The sequence below is a fragment of the Salmo salar genome, chromosome 11 (genome assembly GCF_965601325.2).
Source record: "Salmo salar chromosome 11, fSalSal1, whole genome shotgun sequence".
NCBI lineage: Eukaryota > Metazoa > Chordata > Actinopteri > Salmoniformes > Salmonidae > Salmo > Salmo salar.
This window is the reverse complement of record NC_138301.1, coordinates 108,015,513-108,030,244: the sequence shown is the minus strand read 5'-3', so window position 1 is coordinate 108,030,244 and position 14,732 is coordinate 108,015,513. Positions and strand designations below refer to the sequence as shown.

At 43.1% G+C, this 14,732-nt stretch overlaps 2 protein-coding genes across 4 annotated transcripts; both read left to right on the top strand.

Annotated features, from left to right (window-relative positions):
• Nucleotides 1-882: 882 nt before the first annotated feature.
• Nucleotides 883-8,179, top strand: LOC106563582 (uncharacterized). 3 transcript variants are annotated; one of them, XM_014129290.3, is made up of 10 exons: nucleotides 884-1,227; nucleotides 1,340-1,412; nucleotides 2,135-2,196; nucleotides 2,372-3,139; nucleotides 3,440-4,087; nucleotides 6,331-6,461; nucleotides 6,619-6,718; nucleotides 6,941-7,004; nucleotides 7,220-7,321; nucleotides 7,511-8,179. In XM_014129290.3, the coding sequence occupies exons 3-10, from the start codon at nucleotides 2,147-2,149 to the stop codon at nucleotides 7,646-7,648; spliced, it is 2,001 nt and encodes a 666-aa protein (XP_013984765.3). In that variant the 5' UTR covers nucleotides 884-1,227; nucleotides 1,340-1,412; nucleotides 2,135-2,146; the 3' UTR covers nucleotides 7,649-8,179. The 3 variants fall into 3 exon arrangements, with proteins under 3 accessions (XP_013984766.3, XP_013984765.3, XP_013984767.3); XM_014129291.3 differs by lacking the exon at nucleotides 1,340-1,412 and having other exon boundaries at nucleotides 883-1,227; XM_014129292.3 differs by having other exon boundaries at nucleotides 887-1,412; nucleotides 2,372-3,109.
• Nucleotides 8,180-8,283: 104 nt separating this feature from the next.
• Nucleotides 8,284-12,864, top strand: LOC145859254 (SH3 domain-containing kinase-binding protein 1-like). Its single transcript, XM_082958249.1, has 7 exons — nucleotides 8,284-9,990; nucleotides 10,365-10,478; nucleotides 10,705-10,810; nucleotides 11,169-11,324; nucleotides 11,486-11,751; nucleotides 11,991-12,054; nucleotides 12,714-12,864. The coding sequence occupies exons 5-7, from the start codon at nucleotides 11,525-11,527 to the stop codon at nucleotides 12,750-12,752; spliced, it is 330 nt and encodes a 109-aa protein (XP_082814375.1). The 5' UTR covers nucleotides 8,284-9,990; nucleotides 10,365-10,478; nucleotides 10,705-10,810; nucleotides 11,169-11,324; nucleotides 11,486-11,524; the 3' UTR covers nucleotides 12,753-12,864.
• The last annotated feature ends 1,868 nt before the right edge of the window (nucleotides 12,865-14,732 follow it).

The following is a 14,732-nucleotide window of genomic DNA, read 5'->3' as shown; positions in this document are numbered from 1 at the left end:
CATACAACACCCGTTCTGCCAGTCACATTCTGTTAAAGGTCCCCAAAGCACACACATCCTTGGGTCGCTCCTCTTTACAGTTCGCTGCAGCTAGCAACTGGAACGAGCTGCAAAAAACACTCAAACTGGACAGTTTTATCTCCATCTCTTCATTCAAAGACTCAATCATGGACACTCTTACTCACAGTTGTGGCTGCTTCGTGTGATGTATTGTTGTCTCTACCTTCTTGCCCTTTGTGCTGTTGTCTGTGCCCAATAATGTTTGTACCATGTTGTGGTGCTGCCATGTTGTGTTGCTTCCATGTTGTTGTCATATTGTGTAGCTACCATGCTATGTTGTCATGTGTTGCTGTCATGCTATGTTGTTGTCTTAGGTCTCTCTTTATGTACTGTTGTGGTGTCTCTCTTGTCATGATGTGTGTTTTGTCCTATATATATATATATATTTTTTTTTTAATCCCACCCCCTGTCCCCACAGGAGGCATTTTGCCTTTTGGTAGGCCGTCATAAATAAGAATGTGTTCTTAACTGACTTGCCTAGGTAAATAAAGGTTTACTATAAAATAAAAGTGACTTGAATTGGAAGGTGACAGAAGGTGTGGGATGCATTTTTTTAATGTGTGTATTTTGTATGATATCGGCTTTTCCCACTTTTTTACTACAACGGATATTTTTTCTATAGGACCGCCATAACACCATAGAAGAAGAAAGTTTCTGAGTGACCGTTTACGCAAAGATGTTTATAATTAAACCAAGATAAACCACAACCCATCGTTTCAAATGGGAACAAGTGAGTCAGAGTGGGCGAAACAAGCAAGGAGGTTGGCAGTGCTAATCACAAGTTAGCGAGATTCTATTGGAGTTTTTCCGTTAGGGGACGCCTACTCTGAAGTGCGCGTGTGCAATAACTCAATTCGCCTTTGCACTCTTATACAACGCAATTTGTTTTTTTACTTTGGCAAAGGGTAAAATGTACAAAACCTAGTCCACTCTGTTCGTTATATATTTTAGTTTTGGGAACTGAAAACTGTATTGAGATCAAATGTTTAATCGATGAGAAAAATAGCAGGATGTCGGCCAAAATTTATCTCGTTCCATCTTCTCCTACTGGGCTTCTTCTCACTACCATAATTTGGTAGTGAGTGTGAACGCCATGCGGATTGCTTCACATCTGGTGAAATATGTCTCATTGTTCTAACTGTGCCTCAAGCGTTTGCAGCACTGAGGGTTAGTTATACAAATATTTGACTGGGTATAATAAGGTTTGCAGCGACACACCCTCCACACATTTTTTAAAAAATATATATTTTTAGCACATTTCTATGTCATTTACCTTTAGCACAGTATTTTCGTTTCGACGGACCTGACTGTGGAAGAACGAAGGCGTTTAGTGTCGGTTACAAAATTGAAAGGTAAATTACTATTAAAATGTCCCATTACAAACAACTAGTTTTACGTGGTGGTATGCAAGTCAACTTTATAGAGACGTCGCTAGCTGGTAGCTAGTTAACGTTAGCCAACACAGGCTTTAGCTAGCGGTGTAACACTGGTCTCTTAATTTATATTCAATAACAGATGGTTATTTAACCCTGTAAACCGCAACGTTTGTTTATTAACGTGAACCAGCTAACGTTAGTTGATTTAGTTAGCTAGGTAGACTTGTTTTGCGAGACGATATAAAAATATAACGTTACTGAAATAATTTGGCCTACTATAGTCGAAGTTGTTTGGTACACTGCGTTTTGTCATAACATCATCCCACATTTCCCCCACTCGTAAATCTCCATTCCTATCAGATGACGAACTACTTTTTATAGCAACTGTTACATAACGTTACAGCTGTAACTGCAGCTAATTAGCTAGCTACATTCGCACTGTTCTGACAACCCGGGGTAGCTAACGTTAGCTAGCTAACAAGCTACCGGCTAACATGTGCCTTTTTAAAATGGCCGCAAAGGTCGTTATGGTTGAGCTAGGTACTTATTTATCTGAGTGTGTAACGTTAGCAGCTAAATGTACACAGTGTACATTGGCTAACTAGCTATAGTTTCGCTAAATCGGCTAGCTAGTTAGGCTTATTTATATAATTCACTGGCACCTCGGTCGATGCAAAAACGTTATTTCTTGTCTACAGATTATTCAGTGTATGCCAAAGATGGTCAGACCTTACTCCGGACCTCCTAGGTTCAAACCCAGGTATGTGCAGGATTGTTGCAGAGTTACAACAAAAGGGGCAGTGTATACTAATTCATAATTGGTGATGTCAATTCATTTGGATTTTAGTCTATTTTAATTGTGTAGACTAGATATGGCTAATGATATGAATTGTGTGGGTGTTAAGTTTCTTCAAGACTGTTTTGATATTCAACAGGCCCTACTCTGATGGCTACAACATGCCACATGAAGAGAATTACAGCCCCCACCCCAGGAGTCAGAGAGGATTCCGGGGCCACTCAGGAAAGGTCCCTCCAAGCTGGAGAGATTCCAGAGGCAGAGGACGTGCTCACTTTGCCAAAAGGCCCCCACTGATGGGAGAACGGAGGCCCCCACTGATGGGAGAACGGAGGCCCCCACTGATGGGAGAACGGAGGGAGCGACCTTTCAATCAGTGGAGGTCCCAAAACCAGGATTCCTTAAACACATACCCCTCCCAAACGGAGCCCCATCATGGCCACAGGAGGCCTTCCCCTTCCAGGCCAAACCGTCCGTCCCCAGCTCAGCATAGGTCCTCTCCGCATACTCCTGGACAAGGGCCCCAGGGCCAGAGGGGTGCACTTATCCATGGAAACCACTCAGGTTACAGATCCCCCTCACCCCGCCATTATCATAACCAACCTCCTGACAGGAGGCCACCACCCTCACAGTCCCCCCACAGTTCCTTCAGGGGCCCTCACAAGCGCCCAAGTCCATCCCACGAAGAGGACAGGAGCTGGGGTGCCCGGCCGCCTTATAGTCCCAGGGAGAGGCAGTTTGAGCGCCCAGGTCGTGGGGGGATGCGCTGGAATGGGCCAGGGCCCATTCCCCGACCACACAATGGTGAACGTGGGCCTTCTGGCTCCCCCCAGAGAAAACCACGAGAGTTTCATGGCAGAGGTCCTTATCCAGAGAGGTACAGGATTGAAGATGCAGTATGGGCTGGGTAATATAAATGGAGGGGGAAAAGTGTAAACTCGCGTAGTCCTCTGCGTCAGAGGTCTAAATTATCATTCATTATTACAGTGCTGATAAACAGTATAATGCAGTGATCTGATGTTATTACACTACTAGTCACCTGCCACTGGAAAGTATATGCTCTCTGAAGGTTTTACTCTCCTACCTGTATCATGGCATAATGGTGAAGGGGCAGCATAAAGGAAAGCTAAACCTCCGTTTCCCACTTCACACGATAATGGATCTTCCAATGTAATTATTTTTTGTATTGTTTGTGATGGATATGCAGGTGGTCTGCTGAGCGAGATCCCAGGCAGCAGCATGGAGTGGTGGGAAGGGAGAGGGAGGGCAGCGGACGCCGCAGCGCTGAGTGGGCACAGGAAGGCAGTCCTCACCACCCTCCCCACAGATCTCCCACATGGAAAGGAGGTTGGTCGTCGTCCTCTTTCCACGAGAATAGCCCTCAGGCAAGGCCAAGTGGACCACCACACAAGCGGAAGTTCCAGGAGCACGGGATCCCTCCTGTAGGCCCTGATGTGGAGCATGGTCACCCAAAGCGCCCTCGCAGAGAGATTCCACATTACTTCAACGCCCCTAGAGGATTTGGCGGCCGTCCCTTGTCATTCAGGGGCAAGAGTCGTTTGCTGAAGGGGCGTAAAATGAGAGCAGAGTCGGTGATGAGGCTCAAAGCACCTCCTCCTCAGCCCAAAGGAGCAGAGATCCATGAAGAGGAAGGGCCGTATACGTCCAGGGGAAATGCGCCATCCAAGTTCGCTCTTCGGAGGGAGCGTTTCCAAGCAAACGCTGGCCCACTGAGGAAGAGGCCGATGCCCCATCAATCACCCCCCAACCCAGAAGCCGATTCAACCAAGTCTTCCAGGGACACAGAGTCACAGAAGGAACAAGTGGACTCTCAGCGAGCCTTGAGCACACACAGGTACGGTATCTTCCTTCTCACTCTGGGAGCAGGGGCGTGATGATGTTTAGAAGGTCAATCTTCAAAGATATCTGAATATGAAGGGAATGCCAACTTACAGCCATTTTCCTGTGATGGAGGAAATGGAGTTACAGTGATGTCCTGTATCAGTTAAGTTTTGAAATCAAATATCCAAAGACCTCTGGGGTTGCACTTTCAAGTGTGCTGGCAGTGAACAAAATAATTCACAAGGGATTTTTCTGGGCACAGTATACAAAATAATTCACAAGGGATGTTTCTGGGCGCCAGTCATTCAAAGTTGAATTAATATCTGCCTATTCGATACTATGTCATTGAAAGATACTAGAAAATCTCTGTGTTGCGAGGCCTGTCCCTCTGTGGTGCTATTGGGGTCTGAACCTAGAGGTGCTCTTCTCTGACCAAGTGGAAAAGTTGAAGAAACATGCTCACGATGCCAGACGCAACATAACCCCCTGACAACAGAAGTTCAGAAGAGCAGTTCATACATGAAGAGAACTGCTAATAAGAGAACTGAGGACATGCCCTTTAAATCAGCTGAAATGCCACAGTCGTTCCACACCTATAGGAAAGGAGGAGATTGATGTTAATCACCATATAGAAGGCTCTGAGACTGGAAGCTGTCATTCTGGTTCAGGTTACATGATCTGTCAGTTTGAGCAATAACATTCAAATTGCAAATGAATATGCACTAGCTTCCATGAAGATGACGTCCAGAGGAACTTTGGGGATAATGCATGATACTACCACTGGCAACAACAGGAAAAGTGGCAAGAGAGGACGATGCCATTTAAAAAATAAAAAAACATTTGAGTAATTTAGCAGACTCCTATCCAGTGATGTACAGTAGTGAGTGCATAAATTGTCATACTTTTTATACTGGTCCCCTGTGGGAATCAAACCCACAACCCTGGCCAAGTGCCACGCGCTACCAACTGAGACACATGGGACCTTACGCTGTGATGCATAGATCATACAATACTGCTTTTAATTCTTAGACACAGAATGTAGACGTGCAGTTGACTCAATATCTAAAAATGATGAATTACTCCCCAAATGAACAATTTGACCTTCAAGAAGCAAACCGACGACTGAAGAGATAATGAACCACATCTCTGTACGTTAACAGCACACTGAACTTCATCTGGCTAGGCCAGTGAACAGTGGACTTTTTCTGCATGCAAGAATACATAAAATCAGTGGACTACAGTTCTCTACACTACACAGTGGATCTGATCTCTACACAGCAAGTTTCCAGAGGATGGCAGCCTTACAAATACAACAATGGAATGTTTACAAGAAAACAATGGATTCCATTCATACAAAGTGCAAGCTGCTTTACATCAATTGCTCTGTTTATGGCTTGTTTATTCAAGCGGACAACTGGGTTTTGACTGAAGATGTACAAGTTGAACACTGACCGTACACTGACCATCTCGAGCTGAATTCGTCACACTACTTTCACCAGACAGGATGCAAGATTACAAGATCATCCCCCTTTGAAATTTAATGCCCAGGGTTTGAAGAGGAGTTTAGATTTGGAAGGTGAGACTGACCTTAACGAAGACTAGTAAGGATGAACTAAAGATCAACAGGGAAATCATGGATAGATGGACCATTTGGCTGAACAGATTAGATGCTCACCTCCCTTTGTCATCATTATTATAATAGTAAGTGGAGAGAAATGACAGCCTTTCGAGTTCAGCTTCAAGTGAAAATCTGGACAGCAAGAGACCAGTTCCTCAGAGCTTTCGGCAACACTTTTCCATTCATGAGTGTCAGTTTTCACTCTGAATTTGTGAGGAGAGCTACTGGGAGGTCAGGTGGATTCGGGGTTCAGTGACAATACAGCGTTAAGAAAACATGGACATTACGTTCTTTTTGTAAGTACCTGAGTGATGATCAGCTTTTATCATTTTTTTTATTCCACATGTAGACCGATGGTCTTTCCTGAGTAATTATGTGAATGTAGCCTTTCCAACAGAACTCTACTTTCTGTTTGTCTGTCTATTTTGAGATTACATTTTTTTGTTCTACAGAATAAAATCATTTACATTTTCCAGGGCATTATTTAGACTGATGGAATTTTCACTTACAGGGCAACATCTAAAGATGATGCTAGTAGTAGTAATGTTCTGCTCCGCTGCTTACCAAACCTGGCCTCAGGCTCCACTGATGGGATGCTCATCACTTGTAATTCTCTGTCTTGGCTGGTCCCGCTCCAGCCCTTCCTCTATAGACAAACGGCTGGCTCGTGACCTAGTCGTTGTGTCCCAGTGGCAGGCACCTGGGACTAACTCAAGCTCAAAGGACAGCCCCCCAAGGGATAGAAGTAGGACACCAAAAAAGAAAACTGGCAAGTGGCCCCTAATTTGGTTTGGTCTCATTTTGTCTGTTGGCTAACAGTTTGTTTGATGCTCCTCAACGGGAATGCAATGTCTCTTGGTGAATTTAAGATTATTCATTATGAGAATGATACCTCTTTTACTCACTCTCACCTCCTGACTTTTCAGAGCGCTATTACAATTCAGATGAACAACTTACGTTGAATGAACGCTTCTCTAAAATTCATGACTCCAGTCCTTCACCAAGAGACCGGAGATATGCGGAAAGGTAATCCACCAATATGAGAATCAATATAAAAGATTTGATGTGAAGTGATTCTTATGATTGTATTGCATGGAATATAACCATTTTATTTGCTTAAATGTTGGAGCCTAGTGGTTATGGGTACTTGGTGATGATGCGTCACACGATGGGTGTGGCTTCACACCAACAACTAGTTTTATTCAAGGATATTTAGTCAGATAATTCACTTTTTACTTGTTATTTTAGGCCAACGAACATGCCACAGGAGAACCACAGACCTGAAAGACCCTTCAGGAAACCAGGACCACAGGTGAGAACTTCCTGATGGCTGGGTTCTTTGAAAGCTGAGTGTTCATAGCTTTAGTCTTGGGAATGGTAACGTGTTTACTGTAATGAGTAGGCCGCCCAGGGATACAGTATGTCGAATGTTGCCTCCAATACATTTTGGCAACCTATGAGCAATTATATTTCTAGATAAACTCCATTCCACCATGTATGCACATCCTTTACTCGTATGTCTCACAGAGATCGAGCTTCCGTCCCACTAGCCCAAATCGCAAACCAGGTCCTCCTCCCGAGAGAAGACCAGGCCCTGAACCGCCTGGTCCCTTTAGGAAGCCACTCATGGTATGTTGCCTTTTTGAGCAGCTCCTATTATAACTTGTGGCCAGTAGGACTTGTCTTAGCCTACTGACTGTGTTCATGTGCCTCTTGGCTTTTTGAAAATGGAGGTAGTAATATCACGGGGATGAAGCTGTAGGTCATTGAAACTGCATTTCTGACTGGTTTGGTTGAATTTCTTTCCCCCCTCTGTAGGGAGGCTTTGTGCCACGTCCTTTCTCTCAAAGGCCAGTGTTCAGGAAGAGCCAGAGCATCCTGTCCAAATACCGTAACATGCCGACGATGCGTCAACATGTACCCCCCAACAGAGGGTCTAATTATCGCCGCTGGTGATCAAACTAGAGGGACCAAGGGCACAGTTCAGGGTTGTGTAACTCTTTCCCCCTTGGCCTCGGGTTGCGTCTTTGCCCTGGAGATGTTCCCCCAATGGAACTCCCTGTCTTCAGGAGTACATCAGAAAATGACAGATGCACTGTTTATTTTTTGACTCTGTTTGCATAAGATGTGTTTAAATATACAGAATAGCCTATCAGTTTCTAGTCTTCCAGACTAGTTATTATAGACATTGTTTTTTTGATTTCACAACCGTGTTACACCTCTCATATCATGTAAATGAAATTATGAAGATTTTACCTTTTTATAGTTACCAGTACCACTTTTTTTGTTTTTCCCCAGTGCTTAGAGAAAGACTTTTTGCTGTAAAGTAGAAGCAGTCTTCAAGACGATTCCCCAAGGGCTGTTGAATATGATGCTCAGTCTAATTCTCAACCTGTAAAAACTACTGATGCCATCTTCATGTCCTGCTCATTTCAACCTATGTACATTGTTTTGTTTAAGATATTGCAAATAAATGGCTGGACATGCCTCGACATGCCTTGTCTGTTGTGCCGTAGGATACACAATAGAATTGGATGTGTTTTCATAAGGACTGGGGAGATCTAGTTAGCATTTCACATTGCGTGTCACCAATTTCATAATGTCAAGGTTAATGTAAAATAGATGCGTTATTACTAGTCTCCCTTTACTCCAATAGAAGCTTAAAGGAAATAGCAGTGATCAGAATATAGCTGGGAAATTCAATAGACTGATTCTCATTTTTGAATACAATGATGTAGCTGCTTTATGTAAATCAACTCTTGTTGAAAATCATACAGTATGAAAGTATCTTCACATCAGATCTCTTTCAGAGCCTCGTGGTTAGAGCGTTGGGCCAGTAACCGAAAGGTTGCTGGATCGAGTCCCCGAGCTGACAAGGTAAAAATCTGTCGTTCTGCACCTGAACAAGGCAGTTAACCTACTGTTCCCCGGTATGCTGTTATTGTAAATAAGAATTTGTTCTTAACTGACTTGCCTAGTTTAAGGTAAAAAAATTAATTAAATTGGGCTGCCTCTCTAAATACAGCTAAGGCAAAACCTTGACAGATGTTAGACTAAAATGTACAGAGAAAGTATCAAATAGAAAAACGTGTGATAGAAGGAAATGCGCTGAAGTGAGAGGTGGAGACAACTTCTCTGGGGCGTGCCGTAAATGCATTCCTTGGGGATCACCAGTCTGACGAGCCGTTGGCGCTGTAGTGTAGGCTAGCCATGTCCTTTCCTGTGATTGGTTGTACAATGTCACCATAAAAGGAGAGGTCTGCAGGGGTCCTTGCTCCTGGCCTTTTCCACTCATCCATTTGATTTTATGGACAGAAAAGAGCAGAAGCTCTGAGCTATCCGATCAGGCCCATTGTCTATATTGGACTGGTTGCATCCCAGAAGTGTCAAAGGTTTGACAGCTGTGGGAATAACGGGTGTAGACATAGAAAAGTAAGAATTGAAATAAAGGAGACAAAGGTACAAATACATTTCTTTACAGGTTTGCTACAAAGGTAACATTAGTAAGCAGGAGGGCTACAAGACCACCACCCACTTTTACTCTACAAGAGTTGCCCTTACGAAACAAGATTGCTTTCAGAGTGCAGTATACTGCAGAATGCAGAAAATACTGCGTCCAAAATATATATATATTTTTTTTACTGCAGTAATTTTGTAGTGTAACTGCAGTTACAGTGCAGTATTACTGTACCACATTTGACTGCAGTGACTACTTTTACTGCAGTTTAAAACTGCAATGTTTTTTGTAAGGGTGGAGTTCGTTCCACTTGGATTGAGAATGGTATAACAAAGGACAGGTTATGGTTAAATATCAATTAAAATTCTACTCATTTTGGTAGACAGTCACATATCTCATCTCTGTGCATAATATACAAAAAGTAATGACAAACTGGTTGCGCTTCATATTCCAATTCAACATCCAATCCAGCTTGCTTCCTCTTGACTTTTTCCATTCAAATTCAAACTCAAATTATGGAACTGACTTTGTGTTTTCATGGCATGCTGTATAGATCTCAGCACCCTGCTCTCCCCTTGGGAAATACTGGATAAATGTGTGTGTTCGATGCCCTGTAGTCTGTCCCTTTAAGTACTCCCAAGTCTGTGTCCCTGCAAACGAGTTGTGTCAGGGACTGCCCCAATGGTATTGGTGGTGAGCATGTCTGTGTGCTAAACTTAGCCCAAGACCACCTCTCATCCCACTAGCACAATTCATGTTGTGTTACAATGGAACCAGGAGTGAATGGTGTAGAGTTACCATCAATGGAGCTGTATTGCGATAGGAACACTGGCCAAACAAGGTGAGTTTGTACAGCAGAACTCCTAACAACACCAGCTAAGATTGCTGTCTTGTCAATCAATTGGTGTCTATTTCCTTGGCTGTAACAAATGGTAACTGCTGACACTTGGTATTTCTTCTAGTGTGCACAGCACTCTGTTCATAGTGTCTGCAATCATGTTATATTTCAAACAACAGTTGAACCTAGTTTATTTTCTTGATAAAGAATGATTCATTAATTATCCTCTTGGCTGTTGATATCTGATAAGTTTGACGCTTTTCAAAATAGGCTTGAACACATGCATGTCTATGTTCTGATTGACTAATGTGCTTAGTTTGAGAAGTCCCAAAGACTATCTACTGACTTTACTCACTCCACTCTGTCATCATTTTTAGATAAAAATTCAAAGCTTCTGGAGCTCTTTTCTCACTTTCATTTTGTCGCTCGACGTATCACGTTGGCATTCTTCTGTGTGACCATTGGCGACTATAGCCCTGGCCTTACCGTGGGTAAGCCATGTCATCATTCTCAAATCATTTCTTATGTTCCTTTTAACTCACCTATGATGCTTTAGATTTATCAAACTGTCATCAATGGCAAAACAATTTAATACTGCCTGACACTCTGTTTTTGACAGCCTGTTGTTTTGCTTCAATGACCCCACCATTAATTATGCCTTCAAATCAACTCAACAATTTGTCTAATGCGTCTGTTGGTTTGTTTTATTTCTCCAAGACATTGAAGATTTTGAGTCACACAGTGTTTCAGTCACTGTGAGACCCTGAACCAATTGGCAGCACGTGTGGTGGATGAAAGATTTCAGTCACAGATTCTTTCACTGGTATGTATATTTGTACACTGATGTCTATGGCTATCTGGTTATTATTGTGGAGTCGTGCAGCATGCAACAGGGTTGTTTTTTGTCTCTGAGGAACCTTTTCAACTTCTCACTGTGTTCTGTTTGTGTCCCATTTGTCCTTGAGTTAAATTTACCTAATTTGATCTGGCAAGATGGCAGACAACAACGTGTGTTAAATTGAAGTATTCCATATACTATAGTCATTAAGGACTACAGATCAAACGACCACAATATTACCATAACTACATGTACATGTAACAGGATATATGTCAATCAAAATAACAAAATCCTTCTTTCAATCCTCATGTTTCTCTGTCTGTGTTTGCTTGTGTCCTCTCAGGCTCCTCAGTCTAACCTTGACTTACAGGAAGACGTACAGGTAGCCCCTACACAGGTGGGTGAGACGCAAGAGAATGAGATAGAGGACCTGGACCTCTCCTCTGTCATATCACTCATCAGCAGCCCGGCAGCACCTACAAATACCCCAGTGTTACCTGTAATTCAATGTTCACCTTACTATGCATGCTGCCCAATGTCAATGTGGTCTATATATGCTTAATCAATATTGTTCCATCAAAACATTTACACCCAAAAGGATCTTCAGCATGCCTCTTGAATTTGTTTGACCAGTTGTGCTGTTGTGATGTCGTTGGACAGGTGGTTGAAAAGAAGCCTCACCGGCCTTTAAGGCCCACAATGCTCTCCTCCTCATTATCCACTGGTGCCAGTGCTCCACACCCCTTCTCCACACTCATCCCTGGGGCTCTCTCAGCTATCCTGCGTGCTACCCTGCCCCCTCACCTTACCTCTGACCCCAAGCCCAGGAGAGAGCCAGGTGCCCAGGGCCAACTGACCCTCGAGCAGCTGCGGACAGAGCTCCGGGACCTAAGGGATGAGGTCGAACTGATGAAGAGCCAGCACAAGTAAGTCTTTGTTTATCTCTGTGTGTGCAACTACAGTAATGTCTTCTATTGTTACAGTATCTCTGTGCAACTATTGTTTTGTATTGTTATCTCTGTGTGTGCAACTACAGTAATGTCTTCTATTGTTACAGTATCTCTGTGCAACTATTGTTTTGTATTGTCTCTGTGTGCAACTACAGTAATGTATTGTATTGCGTTTTCTAAGTGTGCCACTGATTTAGGATTTCTCTATGTGTTAGCAAAGAGATTCAACTGCTGATGAATGAGCTGGATGAGGAGAAAAGGATTCGCTTGTCATTACAGGTACTGTGGGTCTGTCGGTAGACGTCAGCATATGTTCCAAGTACTGAATACATCACTCTATCAGATATGTACCTAACAGAGATTAGGGGTGCACCTCCACATTGTATTAGTGATCAATTTTATGACATTAACTTTTCCTGACTTACAGGCCCAATGCAGTTGTTTTTATATCAATATTAAATCATTTCTGGGTAACAATTAAGTACCTTACTGTAATAGTTTCCCATTACATTTACAAAAATAGCAATCATTTAGCTAGGACTGTCTGGGAGTGGTCTGAGTGGGGAGGGGGGAATCTGAAAGCTAGCTCTTGGCAGAGTGGTTTGTAACTCTCTTTGTTATTAGTTTATTAACCAATTTACCACCTGGTGATGTCACCAGGTAAGTTGAAACTCCCGCCCATGCAAACCTGCTGATTAGAAGGTCCTGTGTAGATTGTATTTTCAACCAGCAGCTATCAGGGAATAACACTAATCAGCTGTTGTGCAATATGATACAAAACAGACAAAACTGAATTTTGACTGTACTGGGCCTTTAAGACAAATTTCAGTTTATTACAAGTCAGATTGATTTCTTATCATGGTGCAGTGCTAGCTTGCTCTTGTGTCCACTTGATGTTACCTCTGGGTTTCATGTCTGTGTGTTGTCTTGTGGCACAGATGGACGTGGCACAGATGAAGAAGCACAAGTCTAAATGAGCAGGCAGGCTCAAAGAGCATGACATCACCAACAATGCCAGAACAAGTGGTAATCTGTCTCTTAGAATCTTCTCTCAAAATTAAGTATCAATGAAATCCAGACTGAGGAATTTGCTGTGTAGTATCAATCATTTATGAACCAACAGAAAAACTATAGTGAATTTTTTAAATATAATGAACAATCTTTGTTGTCTATTTGAGAAAAGTTGATGTCACAAAAAAACAAAACAAATGAGCATCTTGTACAAAAACATTTTATATTTGCTTATTGTGACATTTTTTATAAAATAAAAACAAAAAAACAAGCATGTTCTTTAAGTCAAGTGGTTTAAAGTACATTTTCAATTGTATTGGGGTCATTCCACCAATTTGGTATAACTTGGTCAAAAAAACGTTCACTTAACTTTAAGTGCCAAATTAAGTAACAGGGTTGACCATAACAGGGTTGACCATAACAGGGTTGACCATAACAGGTTTGGGGCTTTACAATGAGGGTGGAAACTTGGAGAAATGTTGGGGTCAAGTCAGTTAAAATCTTCCAAGAAGTCACATAGGAAATGCTTCATTTTGGCACTTTAGAAAGTCTTTATTCATATAAAAGATCTGTATTGAATTCTCCATGTGATGTTTAAAAAAATATGTACACTGCTCAAAAAAATAAAGGGAACACTAAAATAACACATCCTAGATCTGAATGAAAGAAATAATCTTATTAAATACTTTTTTCTTTACATAGTTGAATGTTCTGACAACAAAATCACACAAAAATAATCAATGGAAATCCAATTTATCAACCCATGGAGGTCTGGATTTGGAGTCACACTCAAAATTAAAGTGGAAAACCACACTACAGGCTGATCCAACTTTGATGTAATGTCCTTAAAACAAGTCAAAATGAGGCTCAGTAGTGTGTGTGGCCTCCACGTGTCTGTATGACCTCCCTACAATGCCTGGGCATGCTCCTGATGAGGTGGCAGATGGTCTCCTGAGGGATCTCCTCCCAGACCTGGACTAAAGCATCCGCCAACTCCTGGACAACGTGCAACGTGGCGTTGGTGGATGGAGCGAGACATGATGTCCCAGATGTGCTCAATTGGATTCAGGTCTGGGGAACAGGCGGGCCAGTCCATAGCATCAATGCCTTCCTCTTGCAGGAACTGCTGACACACTCCAGCCACATAAGGTCTAGCATTGTCTTGCATTAGGAGGAACCCAGGGCCAACCGCACCAGCATATGGTCTCACAAGGGGTCTGAGGATCTCATCTCGGTACCTAATGGCAGTCAGGCTACCTCTGGCGAGCACATGGAGGGCTGTGCGGCCCCCCAAAGAAATGCCACCCCACACCATGACTGACCCACCGCCAAACCGGTCATGCTGGAGGATGTTGCAGGCAGCAGAACGTTCTCCACAGCGTCTCCAGACTGTCACGTCTGTCACATGTGCTCAGTGTGAACCTGCTTTCATCTGTGAAGAGCACAGGGCGCCAGTGGTGAATTTGCCAATCTTGGTGTTCTCTGGCAAATGCCAAACGTCCTGCATGGTGTTGGGCTGTAAGCACAACCCCCACCTGTGGACGTCGGGCCCTCATACCACCCTCATGGAGTCTGTTTCTGACCATTTGAGCAGACACATGCACATTTGTGGCCTGCTGGAGGTCATTTTGCAGGTCTCTGGCAGTGCTCCTCCTGCTCCTCCTTGCACAAAGGCGGAGGTAGTGGTCCTGCTGCTGGGTTGTTGCCCTCCTACGGCTTCCTCCACGCCTCCTGATGTACTGGCCTGTCTCCTGGTAGCGCCTCCATGCTCACAACAGCATGTGAAATGTATTGTCAATCAGTGTTGCTTCCTAAGTGGACAGTTTGATTTCACAGAAGTGTGATTGACTTGGAGTTACATTGTGTTGTTTAAGTGTTCCCTTTATTTTTTTGAGCAGTATAGTTAACCCCTTATTTTTGGCACTAAACAGTCTAAGCCCTGTCTA